Source organism: Phyllostomus discolor, chromosome 3, assembly GCF_004126475.2.
Source record: "Phyllostomus discolor isolate MPI-MPIP mPhyDis1 chromosome 3, mPhyDis1.pri.v3, whole genome shotgun sequence".
Lineage (NCBI taxonomy): Eukaryota > Metazoa > Chordata > Mammalia > Chiroptera > Phyllostomidae > Phyllostomus > Phyllostomus discolor.
This window is the reverse complement of record NC_040905.2, coordinates 163,260,883-163,287,976: the sequence shown is the minus strand read 5'-3', so window position 1 is coordinate 163,287,976 and position 27,094 is coordinate 163,260,883. Positions and strand designations below refer to the sequence as shown.

Below are 27,094 nucleotides of genomic sequence, written 5' to 3'. Positions count from 1 at the left end.
CCCTTGGTTTTGACATAGCCTGAGTCCTCATTCTGTCTGCGAGAAGTTTCCTAATCTCTTGGCTGCCTTACTTCCCCTGCCTGACTTAAGCCTGAAATAATGCCAGAGGTGGGTGCAGCCCTGTGCTGGAAAGGGCAAATTCCCCGGGGTGATCAGGCCTAAGAAAGAATGCACAAAATCCTGTGAAACCTGCTTTGCTAAGAGTACCCTCAATTTAAACGATAAGGGTCCAAGCATAGAATGAGTTTGTTCCCCAAAGTTTTACAGCCCTTTAACTAACTGACCATGACTCCGAATAGGCCCTCAGAGTTCTTTGTGTGTTAACCTGTTGTTTGATCCTTACTGCCTGACAATGATTGATGAGCTTTACCTGTATTCCTGTGCAAATTAAACTCAATAAAAGCCCATTAAGGAACAAGTCCTGGCCCTTCTCTTTGGAGAGATCGGCCACCTTTCCTCCCCAAGCAGATCACATCTTGGTAGACTTATCTCATCCATAGTGGATGGGGGTCTCTGTGGGAAGAGCTCCCCCACATTTTAGATGCTCTGTCCAACCAGCCCCAACTGCATTCCATTCTGATGAGCATCCATGAACACTGAACAACCAAATTTCAAGATTTCTGTTCCTCTTAGAGAAGAAATAAGCTGATTCTGAAGGAGTGTTGGAGGTTGATCAATTCAATTGCTAAGCACACCCCCCTCACCCAGTCAGAGCTCTTGGCTTCATCATCATGAGGTGAGTTGCTATCTCCATTCTGGAATCAATTTTCCATCAACACACATCAGTCTCACTCGTTGAATAGCTATAGCAGGTCCAGTACTTTAATTTCTCAGAGATTTTGTTACGTGAGTCAGGCCAGTGTGCAACTAAGTCTAAGGAATCATGAGTCATGCATTACTTTCATTTCCTGGTTTTATCTTTGTTTGGTAGTGCACGTTGTGGGTTTTTAAAATAGATCTTGGCCTTCTTGAAACTTTGCTTTCAAACTCACTGGTTGAAAGAAAATTATAAAGTCAAATTTGAAGAGCAGGCTTCACACGCCCATGCTCCTGATGGGCAGAGAGAGAAGCCCTGCAGCAGGTCCCCGGGATGGCAGAGCTGTGGTGGCCACTTTCCTGTTGGCACCTGCTGCTGCTTCTCTAGTCCTGAGTGAGCAGGCCAGGGGACCAGTGTTCCCAGCACATCTCGACCACAGACACCATAGATGAATGCATTCATGCTTCCAAATAAATCGGGCATACAAACATAAACAAAAACATGAAACTTTGAAATGTGCTGAATTTTAGAGAGGGGTGACACTGACAGGAGGTCATTACTCTGACCCAGTAATTTTAGTCTTTGGTACAAATTTCATAACCCCAAAATTCAATTCTGTTACAAAAGTATTTTTTAAATCTCTATTTGCAGCTCCCATTCGGCTGGTGAGCAGAAAATTGAATCGCTGTTACCTGGGTGAAATAGCATTGGATTGGGAGGAGGAATCTTTATTTTACTTTATATACTTCTACATGATTTTACTTCATTATTTTAAGAAAAATGGTCCAATCTTTCTAACTCCTAATGAATCCTCTTTGGACCAGCTCCAGATAAACTCTGTTATTTATGGAAAAGCAGCTGGTTGATGATGATTTTCAGGTTATTCTAGGTTCTCTCAGCAGAACGTGGCAATACTATGTTTTCACCTTGTAAAATCGGATGCTGATTCAATCATCTACAGACTATGGTGAAGCAATCGGGCCTCTGATAAGGTAGAGAAAAGCTCTAGTGCCAGAAAGTAGAATTCAATGTAAGTTTCCACAGTGAGCGGAGGAGAGAAGGGGCAGATGGTGAGGTGGACCTCTCCAGCGACTCAAAATCAAGGCACAGCAAGGACGGGCTTGCCAGAGAGTGAAGTGGACAAGCCCTGGGAGTGTCCCCTCTCTGGCTCCTTCATTTGTGTGGTACTGTGTAGCAAAAGCATTCTATGCACGAGCATGACTTGCTGTTTCACTGGTCCTGAGCTGTGTGGCATTTTGGATTCTGCAAATCATTCAGGATGGCCATGTGGCATCCTCAGTTTAATTGCCTGCGGTTGGGCTTCTTGCAATGATAGCACACCGATAAAGCAAATAAACCATCCTGTCTCTGCAAAACAGTATGATTTCCTGCCCCTGGGATCTGCTGTTTCTCAAGGTTTCCTCTCAAACATACTGTGTGGTCTTGGTTTGCTGCCACCTGACACACTGAGGTCTCTGCATTCTAAAGACAGGACGACTGGAATGCACAGAGCCTGCTGGTGTCAATCATCTGAATAACCATTTGGGCAAAGCAAACGAACAAACAAACTAAAAACACCCTAGGCACTCTGGACCACTGAGAACTATTTCTGCAGAATACGGACAGCTGCTACAGCTTGTGAATTTGGGAAACTTTCTAGAAGTTCCTGTTATAGATTGTATCTTTTATCAGGCACCCAGAGATTTTTTTAAAGGAATATTCTTAGTATTTGTTAACTCAAATCAGTTTCACCAAATACACCCCTTTGTAATAAGACGTAAGAAATCAAGTAGGCAGCATTCATTTGGGATGACTGAAGTAGAAACATTCCACGGCTCTTTCTGGCTCAGGACACCATTCAGTCACATGCCCCAAGTGAAGCTGGAATGCAGTATTTGGGGCACCTCTCAGTAGAAATGGGCAATTTAAATGCTTACCAGTTTTAGAAAATGGTTGGGAAGATTTGGGATTTTAAACCATTAAGCTCTGATAGAAAGGTGAGTCTGGACCCAGACTAGTTTTAACTTTATCAGCATTATAATAAGTGATCTCAGAGCAAATATATAGATAACTACTACAAAAATCAAGAAATAGAATGTTGCTAGCACCCAAAAGCCTCCCTTTCCAATTCCCAATGTTTTTGCCTTTTCAAAGGTAAACAATATATTACAGTAGGCTTCTTCCTGTCTTTAAACTTTATAAGTGGAATAATGTAACATGTATTCCTTCATGGTTGGCTTCTTTTTTCCATGTAATGTTTGTGAGATTTATCATGCATGTTACTTGTACTTGGTCTAATTCACTGTGCGTATTTGTTATATGAATAATTCATAGTTTCTTGGTCCATTCCACATTTGAAGGAAATTAGTTGTTTTCAGTTTGGTGGGATTATGAGTTGTTTTTTTTTTTTTTAGATCAGAAGGTTCTTATATTCCCACCCATAATTTAAATAACAATTCCCCAATTTAATATGCATAATGAAGTATTCTGAGAATAGGTAGGTATATTGGGTTGGTCAAAAAGTCTGGTGGGAGGGGGGACTGGATTGGGAGTAAAAAGAAGAAAACTGTATTTGAACAATGATTAAAATTAAAAAAAGTCTGTTTAGTTTTTTCTGCAAAAGACACATTTTTCATTTTCACCAGTAACTTTATTGATTTGGATATTTTGAATATGTTGCTGTCTCCTACTATTGGCTTCTGGTGGGTAGAGGTTGGGATGCTGCTAAACATCTTCCAATGCCTAAGACAGCCCCACAGCAAAGAATCATTTGGCCAAAATGTCAACAGTACCAAGAAACTTCACAAACCACTTTTGACACATTCGATCAGTCACAGCACCTTTTCCATACACTGCTCAAATCTTTTTTTGCGTTTCAGTTGTGTTTTTACCTTTCTTTAAATAATAACACATAATATGCTGAAAATGTTGTATATCTTCTTCCATCTTCAATATTAAAATGGCTGCACCAATTTCGATAAGTTTTTTAAATGCACGCTGCTATGACAGCTGTCACAATACAATCTAACAAAATTGTTTAGAATGAAGTTAAAGACAGCTAAGCACTACTAGAGCCATCCTGTGGAAAAAAAGCTAAACAAACTTTTTGGCCAATATTAATGGGCAACAATTAAAATGACAAAGATGTAATAATACATTAACATAAGTGCTTAGTGTTGTATTTGTAATTCACATTCTAAGTTTAACTTCAGGATGGTTACTTTTCAGAATATTTTTTCAGTTAATTGGCTTCTAGTGGTTTGGTTAGAGCTACTGAAGGAATTACAATTTCACAGCAGAGTTCAGCAATATAACTCTCCCCAAAAATATGCAGTGTATTGGCCCCTAAATTTGGCTTCTAGAAATGCACAGATAAAATGTTCAAGAGGAGTCATTAAGAATTATTAGTAAAGGCAGAAATAACCAACCTCATATAGTAAAATTTTTAGGTATAATTAATTATAAGGAAACTGGTTCCTTAACTCATATAACAAATATTTGTTCAATAAGTTATATACCAAGTACATTGGGTATTCCATGGTGATTAAGACAGAGCTCTGGAGTTCTCCCAAACTCACCTCCACCCACAATCACTCCGAATCTACAGGTACATAAGGAAAAATTCCCTCTGCAATAAACCCTACAGGCTGGCTGAGCAACTCCAACACATCAGGCAAACAAGAAAAAACCAAAAAACACATCTAAGCATGAAGGAAAGGTTGGGACGCAGTCTCACCATAAACTCCAACCTAGGCACAGCAACCCATGATCAAGAGGGAGCTTAAAACCTGGAGCTTCTCCCTGAGGAGCAAGGATCTTACCCCACATTCACCACCCAATTTTTAAGACCTTCCCCTGAGAGACGAGCTTCCGAAACACTGAAAAGTTTGAAAACCAACAGGGCTCTTGTTCTTGAGAACCGCAAGTCTATAGCAAAACTGAAATGACCTTAAAGGGCTCACACACTGGGACTCACCAGCCCCCTGGCCGGTACAGAGGAAGCATATTGCACCCAGACTTCACTCATTTGCTTATATTGAAGCGTTGGCCTTGAGAGGCAGGCATTTAACATGTGCACTTACGTTTACTTTAATTACAGATATGTATGTGTTCATTCACACCTTCCCATGTACCCAGTCATGCCCGGGATATTTCCAGTCTCAGAGCTAGCAATAAACTGGTGCAAAACAGGTCTCATCAGCACAGGAAGCTATTAGGTCTAGGGGCCCTCAGCCCGAATACTCTGCTGGCCACCCAGCCATGTCAGGGTGAGCAGACCCCTCCTCCTGGCTCAGACAGTGTTCCAAAGAACAGCAGACCAGAGTCAGACCAGAGAGCTCTCCTGCTCCCTTCCCTTGATTTTAAAGGACATTAACCTCAGCAATGTGGCAGCCACACTACTTATTACGGTGACACACAATCTGTGCCTTAACCCAAAGACAAGTTTCTTCATGCACTACTTTTAGACTCTAACAAAGAAAAAATAGTTGGTGGATTGAAATGAACCAATTAATGAAAAGCAGCTACATTTCCCAGGGTTCAAGTCTTAAAAATGTATGAGTTCCAAGGGAAAGGAAACTAATATTAAGAATCCATGGTAGTTAGAATATTGTAACCAATAACTAAACACACTAATCATAAACTATTTAAAATACCTCATACTTCCAGGAGAAACCAAATATAAAGATCAGGTTAGAAAACAGGAAATCTTTTTTTTGAATATAAAAATTTCCAAATATCTCACAAATGGCAAAAGCTACAACATAAACATGCCCAGACTGGTCACTGATTTTCTTTCTAGCAGAGTACTGTCTTTAACATTGGCTAAAATTCTGTCCATGTTCCTTTTTTTTGGGTTATTTAGGATATTTTCTGTCTTGAATTTCTATCTTTAAATAAACCCAAATGAACTGGCTATTCCATGTTCTAGGAGGAGGGTTTACATACTGTGTAGTTTGTCAAAACTCAGAAATGGACACTAAACACGGAGAACTTTCCTCTATGGAACTATATAATTGAAAGACAGAAAAAATTGGGGCAGGGAATCTTCTTAAGTGCATTAAAACACAAGCAGCTTGGGTGCCAAATATCAATGTGAAGTGACATTAAACAAACACATTATGAACATCCAAAAATCTGGGTTTACAATAGAAATGACAGCTTCTGAAATTAAACAGCACTCAAAATCACTAATTTTCTTTGAGGGTAAGATTTGTACCCTGCTGAGCTTATAATTTTGTTTTCTCTTTCTGTGCTGTTCATGTGTAAATATTGCCAATTTCATTTGACACACAAAAAGGAAAACAACTTAATTTTGTTTCTAAGCCAGTGAATGACACAGAGACTGCCCCCCTACATGAGGCAGCGCACTATTTGCTTCCTGGCAATGATTTGAGGGGGGAAAAAATCAAGCCATTTCAAGTATATTTGTAACAAGGAAACAAATTTATTGATTTTAAAAGACAAGACACCATTTTGTTTTGAAAAACACAAGAAAGCTAGCCTGAGTTCAAGTCTGAAATATTCAGAAAAATCCTACTAATATCTTTAGTATGTTCCAGTCATTTGTTTAAACAACACACTAAAAGTTAATATATATTTTTATAATTATAAAAGTTCCCCAGTTATTGTACAGTACACAATACAAATCGCCCACAAACTATTATTCAGCTCCTGCCAATTTTGAGAGGACATGATATACTAAAAGATTTAGCATTTCTCACAAAAATCACATCAGGAAATACGTATTTACAAAATCAAATACATTATACAAAAAAACCATCACATGTTATTCGGTAAAGATGTTTTTAAATAATTAAAAAGTTTATTCAACTGTAGTCCAAAAACTGGAAAAGAACATTACATTATCTCACACACACACTCTCTACAAAAGTTGCTTACCTCATTTACATAATATATTCAGTCGACTGTGAAATAAATGTTCAAACATCTCCTAGTGTTACTATGTTTCTGTGCTTGTGGGACTGAATAATGACATCTGCCACTTACTAAGTGAAATTTAAATGATGGCACTTAAAAAAAATACAGTATTTAAAAAAAAAACACAACGAAAGAAGTTTTACCTAGAAGGTACGAAAGCCCTGAGTGATAGTAGAATTACTGATTGGTAAGCACTACAATTAACCTAATTAAAAGTTTACCATCCCAGGCACAAATTTCCAAGTTTTCTCAAGGCACTCACTTAAAGTTTCTGTAACCAACACATTGGCCACCACCATAGGTCCCAATTGATGATGGAGATGAGTAGAGAAAAAAATTTGCTTTGGTACAAAAGATGCTTTTTAAACGAATAAAATTCAATACCTCCTTTATTGGGTTATTTAAAATTGTGGTTAGCAGGTTTAAACAAGGCAATCATTTGTTCAAAACCATTAATTCGTGGAAGGAACAATTTACTTGGTCAGCAACAGTCAATGCGACTTTTTATTTTCTTTTTCCTCCCCAGAATCAAAATTCCTCTAACAATGATTTGTCATCATTATTGAGCTACATACACAATTCTTACCAAAGATTTCATTACTCAGGGCTTCCAATCCCAACATCGTAATTTATTTAAAGAACAAAGGAAAGAGGGAAAGAAAGAATCAAATACCAGAACCAATAAAAGAGACAAAACACATTTTTAAAAATAACATATTACCAATTACTTCAAACAAAAGGAAAAAATCCTAGGCAGTCACTTTGTAAGTGGCTTTTACTATTTAAGTAAAATTGGTAAACTAAACTCAGGTCTACTGGCACGTAAAATCACTAGCAGCAATGATCAGAGCATGCAAACTGAGAAGCATTTACAGTAAATCATCATGAAGAATTCAAAAGAAGAGTTAAATCAAAACCCTTTGAGTATTGCATGTTAACACACGAGTGATTTGCATGGTTTGACCTCCTCAGCTGCCTAAAAGCCATGTTTATGGCAGACTTGCACTAGGCTACGGATGTCCTTTCGCCAGACATCGGAGTAGTTCGCGCTCTCGGGTGCACCCGGCCAGGGCAGCGCGAGCACGCATGCAGACGGCGCTGCTCCCGTGCTCCGTCTAGCAGGGACACAGGAGTCCAGTGCACGCAGAGCGCCCCTTGCACAGAGTCGGCAACTGTGTGAGCAGACTGGCATTTACAGACACCAGAAGCAGTAGTTAGAGCATCTCCTGACAGGTGAGCTTAAGATCAAGTGCTTTGCTCTCCATTCTATCTATATATAATTTTTTGACAAAGTATTAAACTTTTGGAGCATAAATAAAATTATGCCCTGTATGAAATTCCCAAACAATATGCTATGAGAGATCTAATTCCAGATAGATTACCTGCCCCCAAAGAGTTCAGCTTTTCTTTAGCCACTTGAACTCATTTCTTCCTAAGACTTACTTAACAACTGTACTTTCTAAAGCTAAATAAATGAGATCTTTTGTTTTGTTTTGTTTTGTTTTGGAAAAAAAAGTAACCCTTCCTTTCTCATACCTTGTAAAGGCAATCTAGGTACTTTCGATGTGCAGAGACCGGCTGTGACATGGGTCCACAGGCCCATGTACTGTCCTCCTTTTCTAGAGTCGTGCTGTGATGCTAGAAAAGTCGATTTTGTTTCTGTAAACAGTACACTTACTTAGATGGCAGTGAATATTTGGGAATAAATATATCAAGCCCTCTTGGAGAAAATTAAGAGTTGTATATAAAATGCAAGTGTTCAGCGTGAAAACACTTTCTCTTCCTATCCCCCCTTTAAAAAAACAGCATAATTAGACATTTGGATATAGAGTATATTTTACCAGTCTAAGTCTAAATAAAGGATCCGAAAGGCTTTTGTCCCCCGCTGTCTATCTTACAATGCTCAAAGGGTTAATACAAGGCATTACATCAAAGGGGTTTTCTAACACTAGAACTAAGCACTGAATTAATGCTTCTATTCCAGTTTTTTAAAAAAATCATCAAACTTGCAGAAATACTAGGATTCCATTAATTGATTTTTCTAACCATATACATGGAGGTTGGATCTGATCTAGTGACAAGCCCAGTTTTCAATAGCACTGCATGACCACCTCTCCCCCGGGGTTCCTGTGTGATTCACACCAATCCAGAGGGCTGGTTTGATTTTCTGACGGCTGCCGTTGCCTCACCAAGAACGAGGGGGAGGGGAGGCTACAGCGAAGGTCAATTTGCTGTATATAACCACTGCCTCTGCCTCAAATACCCAAAGGTGACTTGCCAAAGTGTTTTTACTTTCTACTTGTGTCCACACGGGGAGGACCAACATCACAGTGACACACATTTTTTTTTCTTTTACACTAGTGTTTCAAGCACAGCATTATTTTAGACATCTCAAATATATCATCTGAAGAATTTTTAAAATTTGAAAATGCATCACATTTAGCACTTCTAGACAGTGCAGCCATGTAAAAAGGTTCACGATTACAGTAATGAAACTGTATTCATTCCTGAATGACTTCGACAGCATTCTACAAGAACGTGTTCATGTTCACTTGTCTACTACAAATCCAAGGCAGTCAGTGTTGCACACTATTAATTTTAGTTATGTAGTGTTAAAACCGTTTTCTAAATTTTACTTTTGTTTTTAAAGTACACCATCTAAAGAGAGGTGCATGAACCGTGCTATACAGTACAAGAAAAAGCACAAAAAGGAAAGCAGATTTCTGAAAAGGCAGTAAGACTTATACAGTCAGTCCAAACATAGTTTGGAAGAAAATCCTGAAAAAGTGACCAGCTACTTAATATCCAAAAAAAATTGTTTAAATTGGATCCTGTGTTCCAAGGCAATGGTTGTCCCATTTCACCCTCTTGTTCACTGGCTTTATGAATGCAAATCTTTTGGGTATGATTTTCAAAGCATATGTGAAGATCACACTATTCATGATAATCCTATTACGTGAAAAAACCTTTTCTGTAACTTAAAAACAGCCAACACACTTTCCTTACAGTTTTCCTCACTGAAAGTGCATCACTTGGTCTATTTAGATATGTTTTGTGACTAGTGTTTGATGACAATGCCAAGAAACATTAAGGAGTTCTTAACATGTGTCCTTGTCACTTGTCAATAAACCTGCTGAGAGTATTAGTGTCTAATGTTACTCAGAAAAGTCACAGTTTCAATGAGTGAAAAAATGGAACTAAAATGTCTGATAAATGCAGTTAATTGCAGTTGCTCCAATCTGCTCAAATGTGTAAATTATGTTTGTATTTTCTAGCAATTTTCTCAAAAATTGTTAAGATCTTTGTGATTGTATATGTGTGCATGTCATTGTGAACATGAAATAAAAGGAAGTAGCACAGATCACAGAAATTATTTGTCTACTGTCCGAACTGTCTACACTAATAACAAAGATTAATGTTTCAGAATATTTTTAGTGAGTCAAGTTGAAATATAATAATATTTATTAATTCCCAATCTGTCCAAATTTAGACCAAACCATGAACAATTGAAAGAAATGTTGAATCCTAGAGGATCCCCAATCCCTAACTTTAATTAATCTAATATTCCCATTATTATTAGATTCCTCTAACAAAACAAATATATCCAACATTAAATTAAAGGAAACAATGATCATAAATACATTTAAAACTGTTCAATAAACAAGATGATATTGTAAATACATTTGGTCCAATACAGATATAGTATAGTTCTTGGGGTGGTGGACAGGGTAAGGTGAAAAAATTCAGAAAGGAGAGTCAGATGAAGAGTGTTTCTTTCATTTTTTTGATTTAAATTTACCTGTAAATGTTTCCTAATGCACAATAAAGTAGGTACACAGTCTTTGCAGCTTAAGGTGTCTTGCTTGCCTTTTTTTGTGCGTGTGATGGTACAAATCAATACCTTTTTGGGAGAAAAAAGGGGATGATCATTTAAAAAATATTTAGATAAAGGTGATGAGCTAGTAAAGGCTTTCAAATATATGAGTTGTATAATACAAAATTTGAATCAATTAAAAAAATTACATCTAAAACATTTAAAGTTTACCTAAGAAGCGTGTTGATCTTGGTTATCTGAGTAGGTCTAAGGCGATCGAGCAACGGCAGCTGAAACACCCTGCACATCACCCAATAAGCCATTTGGTATTTTTAACTTTACAGATTGGCTCACCCTCTTCTTTCCACCCCACCCTCCACCCCAATAAAACAGGAAAGATAAACGTCTTGAGTTTAATATAGGCCCCATTAAATAATCTGTGAATCATTTTGTGCTTTCCCTTTTTTTTTGGCTTTATGTATTTATTCTTCTTGATTAGCTTTTTTAGAACTATTTAAATGAATGGATGTGCCTGCTTTTTTTGTTGTTGTTGTTGTTAATAATTTGAGTGCTTAAAAGAACCTTGGCTTCTCACGTAAATTAAAACAGGGAGCGGTGTATCCACTCCAGGATTGCACCTTCTGACTCTGCGGCCGACTCCTGCCCACAGGCACCCGTGTGCGCATGGGAACAGACACCACGACACACAGACAGACATTTAGACTGAAAAGATGCACTTCGATAAGTACCTACTTATTTTAACTGTCTTAAATCATAACTAGAAAATGATCTAACATATATATAATTTTATGTAACAAGCTGGTAATTAAAACTAGCCTGCTATTCCACATTCTTAAGCAATCTGATTATATAATCAAGTAATATTCGGCTCTAAGAACAAAACATAGGTTCACGGTCACTCAAAGAGGGAAATTGATTTTTTTGTCTGTTTTGCTTTAATTGCCCTCCATTTCCTTTGAAGAACATGTGACCTGTCCTTACTTTGAAAATCTGAAAATGACAGGCACAACTTGTCAAGTGGATTGATTGAAGAGGAAGTGACATGACCAAAATAAGCCTTACTAAGCCTTAGCTTCAGTTCTGTTTTAAGGCACCATGTTATAGCCGAGGTACGATGATCCCTGATGTACATTCTTCGATGGCACTGGTCCATCCGGCCACCTACCCAAGTCCTACAGAATTGGGGATAAGCAACAGTACGGTGTGCCAGTTACACTGCCTTCAGGTTCTGTTTAAAATTTAAATCCACATACTTTAGAAACCAGGAAATATTTTTGAAGGAAATAACAATATGCAGGTTGCTACATTCCTTGCATTCTATAAATTTTCTTTTATAATAGCAGCATATTGAACTACTATTAGGAAAAAGACCTGGAATAAAAGAAAGTCATCCAAATGGAATGGTTTCCTGTACGTCCAGCTCAGCATAAGTAGCATGTACACTTAAAAAAAAAAGTCAAGTCATTTTTTTCAGCTTCAGTATCTAACTATAACAGCCCCACTCAACAGCAGAGTGCATCTGTGCAGTGGTCCCAAATACAGAATCAGTAGTCATTAAACAGAGGAATTGGTATGCAAATAGCAGTTAAAATTCAGTGTTTAACGGAAGCTTGCATTAACATGATTTAATAATTATGTACACAAATTATGTACATATTAGCATAATGTCTTGCATTTCTGTCATTTACTCTGAACTGATAAATGCACAGCTCAATTTTTCTTCAGAGAAAAAATAGATGACCTTCCCAACCCTCTAGCACTATAATAAAAATGCTCTGTATTCTTTCTCCATACTCCAAAATGTTATCAAAATAGTGTCTTGTAGTTCTGTCCAATGAAAAGCACCTTTCAAAAGCAAATTTGATGCATCTGCTGCCAAATGGGCATGCCTCCAGTGTAAATCAAAGAAATTCATTTCTTTTGATATTTCACAGAAGTGCATCTAATTAAAAACTTACACATGAAATACACCAAGACTAACAATCAACAATAAAATATTTTAAACTACAAAAATGTAAATTATTTTTAATTATAAGAAAACAAAAATATTAAGTGTTGTAAAAATCCTTCTTGACACCTGAAACTAAGAAAAGAAAACCACTCTTATTATTAAGAGGCAAATCATTTGTTTACATTAAAAAAAAAAAAGACCTGGCAAAATACATACACCCATTCCATTTCACAACTCCAGAAAGGTAATGTTCAGCACAGATAGAATTCGACAACAGTTGACCTTCAGGCTTATTAAATTTTCAACTTAAGCCCAATATCAACAGGGTTAAAGTTAGCTGGAAAAACACACTTTAATATTCCTTAGACTGCAGTGTAGGTGTTTCCTGTAGCGCTGCACTGTCGGATAGTCTGAGTACTTGTGACGATGTGCTCGCTGTGCATCGGATTCAGGAGGCTCGGTTGCACGCTGCTCTCAAGAACAGGCTGCAGACAGCCCACTGGAAATGCTTGGTTCAGCTCGGTTTTCTCTCTTTTGGCTTGAGGTTCTGAAGAGTCATCCAGTTCTTCATCCATTTCACTTTCCACTTCACTGCCTTCATCTGCACAAACAAATAACGCCAAGACTAATACCAAAAGGCAAATTGGAAAATGGCAATCAACACATGCTTTAGATACGCTTTAACAGGTGAAACCTATAATGATATGATATCACGTATAAGCGTGGGTTACTATAAAGACTTTTTGGTGCACACGAATGTGTTAGATCACAATGTTAAGTAGGCCTTTAATTTTTATTATAAAAATGATAAAGACAGAAGCAGTAGTATCAGATTAAAAATGCACAATGAATTTCCATTCCTGGCAACACTGATACTCACTGTTAATAGCTGGTATTCATTTCTGGAAATTAAATGTATTAAATATAGTAACTGTTACCTCTAAATTTTAATACATTTTATATTAACTAAAACATAATTATAAAGGAATACCATTTAATTTTTCCAGCCGCATAGTTACTATTCAAAAGTAGAGAGAGAAATGCTCTCCCAGCTTTACTATTGTGTAAGATTCTCTTCAGAGGAGTGTTGAGAATACCTCTTCATGAGCGATCATTTTTAAACAGCGAGGAATATATTTTTGCCTTAAAAATCTTTCTACTTCACTTTCAACGTTTTAGTGTTTACCAAAAAAAAGACAAATGTATAATCACATCAAATACCTCATCTACAATTAAAATGCTCTAATGTCTACACTTATCGTTATGTTCTGACTTGCAGTGACTTGTAGAAGCACCGTCGAATCGCCATGACATTCTCTCCTACGGCACATCATGTCCGAGTAGCTCTTCAGTCAGACAAAGTTGGACTCTTTCTAAGGTTGAGTCTAGTTTTACCACCTGGGCTACACCTACCGCAGAAGTCCCTGCTAGTGCAGCTCTTACTAGTAAGGAGCCCCTTGACTGTTCTTATTATCAACTGGGGCAAAGATGGTTCTAGGAAACACTGGTTGGGAGTAACAGGGACTTCCACATAACATACAGTTGTGCCATACACAGTTGCCAGGAGCAAAATCTCCTGAGAAATGGTATATGTAATTAAAAGGTAGAGTTTAGATATAATGACTGGAAATGATGTCTATAGATCATCATTAAGTGATAAATACAGAAGAACTCTCAGATGAGGCAAAAGGCATCTTGTCCATACATTTTATATGGAAAATGGACTTGATAATATTAGATTTGTTAGAACAAGCACACTGGAAGGGCTGGTGGGCTGCAGGGAGGATACATTGGCAGACACTTGCTTCATCAAGAAGGTGTAATTGAAACATGCGTGTGATACTTTCTGTTGTTAATGCATTTGTGTATACACATAATCAAAAAAAGGAAGAATCCTCACACAAAATTCTTAATGCTGGCAGTCGCTTAAAAGTTGTGACTATGAAGCTTTACTTTCTATAGTTTCCAATTCTCTGGATTACTTGAAATTTTTATACAGAGCTATTATTACTTTTATTATTGGGAAAAACATTAATATTCCCATTTTGTAGAAAGAGTCCACAAAAAGTCTTGAAGTTTTCCCATTCCAGCCATAGGCTCTGATCACACCCTTTGGCTGTGTAGCTCTAGAAGCATCAGGTCCGGGTGTGGATGGGATCAGCAGGGCCACACAGAGAATGCGAGGTAAATCCCGTTGCTTCTCAGCTCTTTGTCTACCTACTTCCCTGTGCCTGAGAAACAGTGTCAAAATAATAACAGTAAGCAAAACAAAACAAAACAAAAAGCACTGAAAGGAAAAAAAATAATTTCAAGATGGCAGGCCAGTGAAGAGAATGTGAGGAAAGCCCTCTCCTCTGCCTGCTGCAGGCGGACGGGTGGCAATGGGGGATGCGCTGCAAACGCCAGCACTCCAGGCCATGTCTGCGTGGTCCACATGGGGGTGACACGGCGCCACTGGGTAGGCTGCAGAGCAGTCCACAAAAGCGAGCCCTTTGTCCAGTTCCTGAGGGCCAACAATTCCATAGACATTTTATGCACCTATAAAGACTTGAAAACATTTCTGGGAAACCTGATGTGATTATGAACACTTGGTGAACAAAAATTAAAATTTGGTGCTGCTGGAGTGTACTGAAAGCTTTGTTTTGGTTCAGTACTTTACAAAGAAGACCGGCTGCCATTCAGTTTTTGGCCACATAGCAACACTCCTACTGCACCTCTGGGCACCCAGGGACAACACCCCAAGTTTGGGTCATGAGGCTTTAGAGTCACTGTGCCATCAGGGTTGCCTGACGTTGGACATGGGTTTCAACTGCCACCATTCTTGCTCTGAAATTAAAAATAACCATCATCTCATAACTGATGTACTTTTCTGAGGGTTATCTGGTTACTCATATAGAGTATGTACTTGCAGCAACAGTATATCTGGGCTATCGTTTTCCGCTTTTCCTGCTTTGCTACTATGTAGGTCACTCTAACAGGAATGAATGCATCCACAATTGGTGGAGACCGATAGGAGCTCAACACGGGAGTGCTGTGGGTTCATAGGTGACGTTCCCTGGCTCATTAATGTTTGCTACCACCAAGGAGGCACAGAAGCTGGGCCCAGTCCCTAGTATAGGACGCTCCAGAAAACAGCACTTGCACAAGTGCAGATTCCCCATGTCCTTCCTCTCGCCTCAGGTGACCACTAGCTCTGGCTGTATCCCCTGCATCCGGGAAGGGCTGACAGTGTGGTCCTCACCAGTCTTTGTGCATATGTTCCCTGACTACAGAACTCAATTGCTTAAAACCTTTTTTGTTTGTTTTTGAAGGCCTACATTTTCTACAGTGTTTGTTTACCAGAAATTTTACATTTTTATAAAAACTAGGCTGGTATTTTTTATAGCAATTTTTTTTGCTTATATTTGCTCTACTCCAACCTTATTTTCCCCTAAACCCTATTCCTTTTACTCTGTGGTTTTGTAGAGCAAAAGGTTCTTCAGGAACATATATCCTATTGTCACCCTGGAGTGGCGATGCTGGTAGTAAAATTTAAGAAAAAATAGGGACGAATGCAATTGCATAAACAAAGTATTAAAAATTTATGAACATATGTTATCCTTTTCATCTATACCGCTACTGATCTTGCTTTTACAGTAAACATTGTTGCTCTTTTTGAGTGATTTTTCCACTGAAAAGTGTGAAGTGGTGACAGGGAGGCTGAGGAATCTTTTTTCTTGCCAGGTAGGCCTTGAATAAAAATATTTTGACCAATTTTATCACTTTTCTTTAGGACTCTGGAGATAGAAATAATGTGTCACAATGAATTTCAGGCAAAAAGTCAAAATGAGCTTGCAACAGCATTTACATTTAATTCTTGCATTTAAGGCACCTCATATAAAGAAAACATAGAAATGGAGAAATAGTGAAGGATTCCAAAGACATAGACATCTTCATCTAGGAGTGTATGCCATTTCCACAGAATATGAGGGCCACAGACATACACCACATTTTCTTCTATGAGAATTTCCTGGTCAAAGAAAGTCCTTGACAATGCACATTATTTTCAATTCTTACCTTTATCCAGATTTCCAGGAGACACAGCATTTAAATCACCAAACTGCAAAACAAGAGTCATTTGTGCAAAAGTTACTGCCAGGCAGAATAAAAGAATATTCTCAGTCTATGGTAAAAAAAGACACCACACTATGACTTTTTAAAACTATAAACTAGTGACCATTTTGCTCTCTAACTACACAGGTCATGTAATTTTTCAATCAAACTTGCCAAATTTGAACAGTTTAAATTGTGTCACAATTTAGCTGTCTTAGCCACTTTGCCAAAGGATAACAATTTTCTCTGCCTTCCACATTCATTTTACTTTTATTATTTCAACTTAGCAGTGCAGAAATTAAGGGCCTGGCAGCCTGGATGAACAAGGATGTGGTGGATAAATGTGAAAGCACCGACGAAGCAGGATGCATCGGCTCAACTCCCGTGCCCAGCCCACGAGTCCACCTGCAGTCTACATTAGAAACACATGGTCCAGCTGTTTGGCTGAATTCTGTTTTTTAAGCTTTTATCAGTTGCAATGAAAAACATAATAGAGGCTCCAAAGTTGAGAGTATTTACTTGTATAAAAAGGCTTTTCTATGTGTAATTTGATGTTCTTATTTAATAGGACAATGAAGTTCCACTTTAAAAAAAGAAAGGCATCTATTTATTACTAATGCAAAAAAAGCTTAAAATAATATGAAACAATTAATAACCTTCAGCCTAGACTTTATCTTCTACTTTGGTTCGAGAAGTTGACGATAATTTTAAAATGAGAAAGTACATTTTGAGTCTCAAGGTAAACAAAGATGAGTACACTGAATAAAAAATTGAAGAACAGAGATAACAAAATGAATCAGAAAATGGTGAAGTAAAACCTAAACTCATCTACTTTTTAAATGGCAAACATTACATTTTTTTAAAGCTCAAGATCAGATTAAGTTATTATTAGAAATTCAGATTTCTCAAGAGACTTAAAGAGGTGAGACAGAAATTCTACTTACATTCAGAAGTTTGCTTATAAAGAGTTCCATGATAGGAGTATTTTTTTCATCTACAAGGTATGTCTATAAAGTAATAAAACTGATCTTATTTTGCAAACATACACATTTTTTTTAAATCTAAACATGTATTGTTCTTCATAGTAGCTACCTTGGGAGCTTATACATTTATTCCAAGGTCCAAGGTTCTGGAATTCCTCTTCAACAATTTCAAGAGTCAGTTACCTGTTATTCAAGAAAGCCCACCTTATTATCCTACATCAATCGTGACTCCAAATGGCACTCCAAATTTTATTCACTGTAGTTGGTCCTCATGATTTCTGACTACTCACCAAGATCAAATTCATCTGTCCCAATTTAGGGTATTAAAATAATGTCATTATACTCTTTATTATTTCTTAGCAGTTCAGAGGCAGTTTAAAAAGAGGCATTCCACAACATTTTAAGCCATAGTGGCATTACTGGAACAAATGCGTGGCCTTCCTAGGTGACTGCTTTGAAGGGGACAAGGGCTTCCCTGACACATGACCCCTAGTATGTTTGGAAGACCGTCCCATTACTTTACAGGTGCATCCCCCTTAGGGAAACAAATGATAAAATCATGAACCCTGAACTGTCATTTTAAAGTTGGTACTGATCATATGGGTCAAAATAAAAAATTCAGAGTTCAAATTACATAACATTTCTTGAATTTAAAGAATACAAATAACAAAAAAATCAATGAGACTCATTTTTGGTATTATTTAAATATTACAGAACTACAAACAGAGCATTTCTAAAGCTAAGGGATCATTTATAAGTTATTTCTAATTGATACAACTCAAGAAGATTTTTGTTTCTTTTAAATAAATACTTAACAATTAAGATCCAGCTCTGGAAACAAGTTGCCAGTGATAATTCTAAACATACCACCATATTTATAAAAATAAATATTCCACTAATTACCTGAGAGTAAATTTTTATTGTCACTGATGAACAATAATACCACACAAAGTGAAAAACCATACTCTGGACATATTTGGAAAATTTCTTTAGAAGAAACACTGCTTTTAGTTGCTGCTTAACTGAAAAATATGACAAATTCCTCAACACAAAGATTTTCCTTAGAAAGTTTCTGCTTAACCTAAGTGGATATATCTGATTATTCAGGATGCCAAAAATAAAGACCCAAACAACTGAAATCTCAGCAATTGCTATTACCATTAGCAAAAATGCATTTGCACACTAAATTCTGTGTACTTGTGGCTACACACTGTTCTGAACACCATTACAAATCCTAGAGACACTGCCAGTGCCTCTAGGTATCTCTAGGATCAATGATAAAATTTCACCTGAACAGCAAATGGAGAGAGTAGATTTAAAATTATAATATCTTATAAATAAGTGGTAAGATTTTGGTACCCTATATAGCTAAAGATAAAGGTTTTTATATGCATTTTACATGTGAGTAAAGAATATACATGTAATTAAGAAAAAAAAGCCACAGTAATCCTTTAGGTAGCTTGAGTAAGATTAGGAGAAGCAGCTTGTTCACTTTCACTCATTATTCAATAAATATTTATTGAGAACTCACTATGTGCTAGGCGCTATGCCAGCCAGCTCCAGTCAGCTCAACCTGAAAATATTCCCTCTTTCCAGAGGTGGATATCAGAAGTTTATATCATGAAGATAGGTAGTTTTACCAAAAATGAGGCAACCTGGAAACCTTCAAGAAGTTTTAGAAGTACAGGGTTATTAGAAAGGGAAATCGGTTGCAGGGGTTTTGGAGTGAGTGGGAGGTGAAACCATGACTGGTGGCAGGGAGGGCTGTGAGCAGGCCTGAGCCAGACGACGTCACTGATGGGGACCAGAGGACAGGCTCCATGATTAGGCCAGCACAAGCCAGAAACAGAAGAGGAGGAAAGATAAACAATCTGGATGCGAAACTGAAGGTTTATAAGAAAGTGCAGAGATCACTGTAAAGTTACAGCTCCAGAAAGGAAGAACCTGTTGTTGCTTTCTAACTTCCCCACCACCCAGGGGATTGATCAGAGGGGGTACCACTCACTGAGGTGACACCTTGCAGCTTATGCTGATAAAGAGTACTTTTGTGGTTCAGTACATGATGGGCTTGCTCTCAGCTATAAGGACCTCGAGTATCACCTTCTCAATATGGCCTCCTCAGAGAGGCTTTTCCATATAGCCGAAGAATCGCCTTTCCTGTCATTCTCCATCATTTTCTTCAAAGCCCCTACAATACCCAAGGCTCACTTTGTTTCCCCATCTAATATCTGTCTTCCCAGTCCTAATGCCAGTGCAATGAGGGTAGGGACAGACCCTATCTGTCTTCTTCACAACTATATCCCCAAATCTGAGAAACATGACCTGATAAACACTAAAGGCTGAATAAATACCAAACAAATGAATCTGTTTCCTCATTGAGGCCTCATAAAAAAGAAAACACATATATTTGACAGGGTAGAGAGCTTAGGTTTAATCTTACAGCTATTGAAAACAATGAGTTGATTTGTCTAATATTATGTCAGAAATACAATGATGTTAGATTTGAGACCAGATACTCTAATCTTCAGTTTAGAAACTAGAGAGGGGTGGGAAGGAGGGAAGGAAAGGTGGGTTGGGCGGGGGGAGAGTGTAAGGGAGAGAGAGGGAGGGGGAGGGAGAGAGAGAGAATGTAGGTTTCATACATGGAGGAAGGAATATAAATTAAGGGATTTAAAATGTGTTCTGGGGTTAGAAAGCATATGGCCTTTGATACATGTAAGAATTAAAATTCTGTCAGGTAGACAGAAAAATAAGTAATGCTATAAAAGTAGAAATAGAATGGAACACAGAGAAAACATATCTGTTGTTTTCAGGGATAAAAGACATGCAATCCTAGAAACCACTTCCTTCATGTCCTGACAAGGGGTCATTACAATGAGCACCCTTCTGTACAACAGCAGATTGAAAAAGCGACAGTCAAGTCAGCCAGTGAGAGCCTAGACCATAAATTCATGGTAAGACTAGTAATGGCCATGAGGTGTAAATGGGCACCTGGTCAGCACAGCCAATGCAACTACAGACAGGATCACTGAGAGACACCCTAAGAGTGACCCTGGCCTGTGGCCGAGCAGCTGAGGAGGTTCATTACAGGACTGTGAGGCCTAATACCTGTTTTTAAGCACAGGCACCATGAGAGTCGGACTCAGAAGGGGCAAATGCAGCCCACGGGTGCACTGAGAGACCATGGCACATTAGATCCGGCAGCAGGAACTCTGCATGGCGAGGGAGGTGAGCCTCATACTACAACACTTGGAAAGTGAAACAGTGCAGAGGAAGTTAGGGAGCCTTGACAGCAAACAGGAGAGGGCTCACAGGAGGCCCACACACAGAGACCGAGGGGAGAAGTGGGAGAGTCCAGGGACTGGTGTAAAAACCCTACTCATGGAGGCACTTTCCCCGTAGAAGAGTTTACCTTAGGACAAAAAGATTAGTGAGTAATCATAGCCACATCATCTCAGGTGGCCAGGTAGGTGTTCCCTGTAGCAACTCCATTTTACTAGAACACTTGTTAATATATCCAAATTTGTAGATTTACAGGTACAGATACAATCTCTTTCTCTCTCCCTCAAAGTGTATGGTCATGAGCAGGGGTTAACAAACTTTTTTTTTTTTCAGTTATAAAGGGGCAGATAGTAAATATTTTAGTCTCTATGGTCCTAGTACAATTATTCAACCACCACCATAGTGCCAATACCCATAAGCAATAGGTAAATGAATGTGTGGGGCTGTGTTCCAACCAAATTTTATTTACAAAACAGCAGATGGGCTGACCCCTGGCTAGGAGAAGAGCTTATAAACCCTAAGAGATCTGCTGCAGTTCACAAACAGTGACAGGAATGGAAGATTTTGCCTTTAAGGTGTGAAGACCCTGGTGACAGGAAGGATATGGAACCAGAGGCTTTAAGAGCTAGTGGGACTCATGGGCAACAACTGAGGAAGGTCACAAGGAAAGAAACATGGGTCAACTCTTAAAGATGGGAGGCCATTTGGGAGACTAATCTTCCTCTTTTTCAATGGAGGCTTGCACATATGGACAGTAACGGATCGAGGTTGGTGTTTAATTGTGTGAATTAGTGGGTGAACAGCGAAGAAGTCTAGAATGAAAGAAGAGACTGTGCTGAAAGTTGAAAAGAGACCAGGAAAAAGGTCACATGTGTCATAGTAACTCAGGGGAGGCAAGGGGCAACCCATGTGCTTCCCTAGGGGGAGGTACGTTCGAATTTAGGAATTTGGATGGTAGGTGCAGTTGTGAGGAGGTAGCCCAAATGCACAAATTCTTCACTGGTAAGAGCAGAGGGGGAGTAGTTACAGATGAGGAAGCTCTTCAGGGTAGACTTATCAAGGGAGAAATGATGGTGATACGTATGTTGAGAAGAGAAGGAAATAAGAGAAAACAATATACTGGAGGAAGAGTCTATGACCCACAAGTAATAAACGACTTCATTCAGAGCAATATCACTTTCTTACGTTAGTTTTGTTTCCTATTGCTATTGTAACAAATTACCACAAATTTAGTGGCTAAAAATAATACAAACATACTGTTTTAAAATTCTGAAGGTTAGAATTCTAAAAACGGGTCTTACTAAGCTAAAGTCAAGGTGTTGGCAGGGTTGCGTTCCTTTCTGAAGATTCTAAGGGAAAATTTCTTTTTTCCTCATCCAGCTTGAGGAGGCTGCCCACAGTCCTTGGTGTGGCCCCTTCGAGGCCAGCAATGTCAGCTCAAGCCTTTCTCCTGCTGTATGACTTTGACACTGCCCTCTGCCTTTCTCTTGCACTATTGAAGACCCTTGTGATCACAGTGAGCCCATCCAGATAATCTAGGAAAATCCCTTCATTTCAAGGTCCATTGATCAGTAACTTTAATTCCATCTGTAACCCATTGTAGTCACAGGTCCTAGGGATTCGAATGCAGGCATCTTTGGAGGCCCACTGAACTGACTACCACACATCTATTTTTTAAAAACATTTGCCTGAAGCCAAGATAGGGAAGCAACCCATGTGCCTATCGATAGACAAGTAGATAAAGAAGCTGTGGTACATACATATGATGGAATATAACTTGGCCACAAAAAGAAAGAAGAATGCTGTCTTACCATTTGTGACAGCATAGATGGACCTAGAGAATATCATGCTAAGTGAAATAAGTCAGTAAGAGAAGGACAAATAGCATATTGTTTTACTAATATATGGAATCTAAAGAACAATATAAATGAACAAACAAAATAGAAACACACTCAGATACAGAGAACAGACTGATGGTTGCCAGAAGAGACAGGGGTTATGGGACTGGGTACAAGGGTGAAGGGACTGAGCAGCACAGATTAGTAGTTACAAAACAGTCACGGGGATGTCAAGTACAGCACCGGCAATATAGTCTATAATATTGTAATAACTATGGATAGTGTTGGATGGGTACTAGAAATACCAGGGAGAATGCTTTGTGAAGTTTACAACTGTCTATTATGCTGTACACCTGAAACTGACACAACATAATACTGAATGCAAATTGTAATAGAAAAAAATTAAAAAAGAAAACCATGTTCCTAAAGAAAAATATTGAAAGGTTGAAAAAAGAAAGAAAAAAAATAAACATCTGCCTGAGTAAGACCACTTGTCATTTTTCTCTATTATTAAAGGAAACACACCTTCCAGGTTAAGCTGTTTAGGACATAGTAATTTTTTCCTCAATTTTGTTTGTTTTGTATTTTTCACTGGGGTCAGGGTGGGGTCCTATGTAGGCATAAATTCATGTTTTATGATATATTTGTCACTAAGAGCATTTGTACTTTATTTTTCATTTACAGACTTAGAATTTTATGTACAATTTTCTACTAGTCTGAATGTTTTATGTTGTGTGCATGATTTTTACAGCATGCATTTCAAGGTCCAGGTTTGCTGAAACCAACCATACATCCAAAAAGTTGACCAGGAACCCAGAGCTAAAAGTTGTTAATGATACGCAGGGAAGTCATTCTAGCCAAAGAAGTAAAAAACAAAATTGAGGAAATCAAAAGCTATTTGATTTCCTCAAATAGCTTTTTGTAGTGGGACCAAAAAATCCCCAAGTGTCACATCTTAACTCTAATGTTAAAATTATATGCTGTGGAACAGGATACATCCCAGTCTTTGGACAGTTTTATGGGTTCAACCCATGCCAACAAATAGCACCACAAGCAGCCCCAAGGCCTCAGAAAGCTCTCCCAAAACTGAGTGGCACTACTCAATGGTTCTGTGAAGATTCAGGCTTCACAGAGGCCAGCAGCCAGAAGCCAGTGTGCTCAGGGCTGGTTAGTTGAACGAAATGACCACAGGCAGAATCCACAAAGCAAACTTCACCGTGTGACCTTAGGCTTTCCTGCTGACCTGGGGACCAAGGTCAACAGCTGACAGGCCGCACAGCTGAAAGCCTGAACTAGAAAAGGCTAGTGTGTAGGCCTCAGCACACTCTTTAGGAGTGGGCTTTACCTAGATTCAGAACCAAGTCATGCTCTGGTCTGATGCTGGAGACCAGCTCTGCCAGCAGTGGTACCTTTAAATGTGTATATAGGGAAAAATGTATGCACATGTACATATGTACATTTTTTCCAGTGTTTGCCCATGAATCATTTGCTCTGGAAAGAAAATTGTTAAGCTGTCACTGGCACTAATAACAGAAGGCTATAACATTGCTGAAGTGGTTTCTATCTCATGGTTGGACTAAGATGTCTCTTTAGGACTTACTTTTACCTTAACTTAACTTGCATAAATTTTATTTATATATTATATAATTACATATTATAATTACATAGGGAGTGGGCAAAAGTAGGTTTACAGTTGTTTGTATGCTTGTATATACAGTTGTTTGTTTGAGTGCAATAGTTAATAAGTAAGAATACAGGAATAAACTGTTTCACAGATGTACAACTGTGGACCTACTTTTGCCCACGCTTGTATGTAACCCTTTCTCCCCATTTCACAAGTACTCATTCATTCCCTCTAGTTAAGATTTATTACAAGTTAGAGCTAATTATGTTTATGCTTCTTCCTTAATGTTGCCATCTTCTTTTCTAATTGACTTATTTTCTTATTGTATTTTGTTGGCTATGCTCTACAAAGCACTGGATTAGTTTGCCTCTGATTACCACTTTGGCTAAATCCCAAACAATGCTGTTGGATTCTCTGTAATTCCATGAAGCATTTGACTAACATTCACAAACTGCCTACAGGCTGTTTCCCCCCTTGCAATGCAGTATTATTGAAGCCTTCCCATGCCTCTATGTTACTGTTTTACTAACTTCAAGTTCTAAACTTATCTTTGCAGTGTAAAAAGTGATGGTTTTGTTGTACACATTATTGGACTGTCAGTGCAGAAGCAATATTTAGAAATCTAATCTGGAGTCTAAGGGAATAAAATATAGTCCCTCCTGAGTAATATTCACAGCTTCAGATATTTATAGACTTATGGAAAAGAAAGGGAAAGGAAATGAAGCTAACAAAATCAGGGACCTACTATGTGCCTATCTGCCTACCCACCCCCATCTACTTACCTATACCTACCTACTTAATTTAATCCTCATGATAGCTGTGTGAAGCAATGATCCTTATGCTTATTTTGTTGAGAAAACTAACACTCAAAATTAACAGATACACACACGTGTGTGTGTGTGTGTGTGTGTGACTTGCCCAGGTTCCAGAGGTATTAAGTGGGAAATATAAATTTAAATCTGGGTGTGGAGCACATACAGGAGGAACACTAGGGTACAGAGCCAGCTTGACCTGGTTTGAACCATAGCTCTACCAAGTGATCCTTTGAGCCTGAGTTCTCCTGAGACATGAAATACATGGAGTCTATTGTCTTCAAAACTCAATGGTCAGATACTGGTTTTGAAGTCCTATAATTCCATTCAACTGTAAGGTCATAAGGAGTTCTCTGCCTGAGAATGGACATGTTCCTTAGGCTCTGACTTAAGGTTATGGACATTATAAACTCAATCTAGGCTGAAGTTGAAGTTGGCTTATTCATATTGACCAAGCCACTTATGACATGAACAGGGTGTGTGTGTGTACACGCACATGCATGCTTGACACAATGGAGGTGATCACACAACCAGAAACAGCTGACAAACTCAGAAGACTATTAGCATGTAAATTCTGGCCTAAGCAGCTGCTGCCTCCTCTGCTATTCTGAGAAGTCAGTGAAGGAGTAAGGCTCTTCAAAGCTTTCCCTAGAGCAGCAGATGGTTCACATATAGATCTGACACTTCCTCACCCAATTCTAATCTCTGAACATTGACTTAACTTTGTAATGTTCTGAATTTTACAAATCTTACATATCTGAGCATTTTCCTATAATTTCAGTTCTATTAACCAAAGTTAGTATAACCAATGACAAAAGGATTAGGTAGCTACAACTATTTTGGATGTTTTTGATGGTGGAGAGAAACAGCTTGAAATTTCAATTGCAAGGGATTTCAAAGTATTGTTATTTTCTTCAAGTTTTCCAAATAGAGCCAAATTAATTAAAGTATTTTACAGTGGCTTTGGTATGGTGTTTCACAACTAGAAAAAACAGTTGCAGACTTTAAAGCAATTTTCAATTTTATAAAATTTTCAAGGAATGTTAATGTTCCATTTTTGGTAAAATCTTGTGTTCCTTGGCTACCTTTTCCCTGTATCTTTCTACGTATTTCCAAATAGTTTTATTGAAGACTTCTAAGAAGGACATGATTTCTGCCAGTCCGCTTCACACTGAGACGACTTCTGCCCTACAACTGTTGTTGGTCCAGCCCTTCAGGCTAGCTGGCTATCCTGACAACAAGTGCTTTTGGCCACTCTGTCCGGAGGTAGCATATTTTCATCATGATTCCAGCTGTTGAAGCTTTGTTTTTGTACCTCTCTGCCCCCTGAGAACAGAGTAGTGGGTGTACCTCTATATCATTTCGAATCTCTAAGAGCCTCCATGAGTGAGCATGCAGGTTGTGAAGAATACAGGCCTTAGGAGGAGAAAAGCAGTCTGAGAAATAGAGCACCTGGTCAAAACAAGAAGTCCTCTGTCCTGAGCTCCATACTATATAGAGTCCTGCTCTGGCTTTCCTGTGGCCATGCCTTCCTTATAGTGCAAGGAACTGACTGGGCCAAGTAGATGCCCTCCTGGAGCCTGGGTTTCCCCCCTACTCCCTAGACCATAATCCTATTATCTATGACCCCAGAATTCCCTGCCCAGTGACCCTGAGCCCGTTACTATGTAGGTCTCTTTTCGAAGTCTACCCCTCAAAGAAGGAAGGAATAGCCAAAGAGGGGCAGCTATTTGCAAAGGGTGGACAAAATCTAAACATTGGGCTGAGGAGCCCATGAGCACGAAGACAAAGCTATTCATTCTATAGGCTGTGGAGCGACACGTGAAGGAAAATGAGTGGTCCAGGGGCCAGAGGTGGGGCCAGGAGCAGGCTCTTTCCAGGGCACCACTTTCTGGAAATGATTCAGGAGGATCCTGAGAATGTAAAATTTAAACCCAGCCTTCCGAAGTTGTTCTCAAGATATACTTATCAGCCTAGGTG

At 38.6% G+C, this 27,094-nt stretch overlaps 1 protein-coding gene across 10 annotated transcripts in view; it reads right to left on the bottom strand.

Annotated features, from left to right (window-relative positions):
- Window positions 1-6,183: 6,183 nt before the first annotated feature.
- RFX3 (regulatory factor X3) overlaps window positions 6,184-27,094 on the bottom strand; it is a 274,512-nt gene continuing 253,601 nt past the window's right edge. For 9 of the 10 annotated variants that reach the window (XM_036021696.1, XM_036021688.1, XM_036021695.1 and 6 more), the window contains 3 exons: window positions 17,520-17,582; window positions 16,540-16,582; window positions 6,184-13,084 (listed from right to left, as the gene is read on the bottom strand). In XM_036021696.1, the coding sequence (XP_035877589.1) occupies window positions 12,846-13,084; window positions 16,540-16,582; window positions 17,520-17,582 (345 nt within the window). In that variant the 3' untranslated portion in view covers window positions 6,184-12,845. The remainder of the gene's footprint in view (window positions 13,085-16,539; window positions 16,583-17,519; window positions 17,583-27,094) is intronic. The other variant, XM_028512691.2, reaches the window with a different exon arrangement.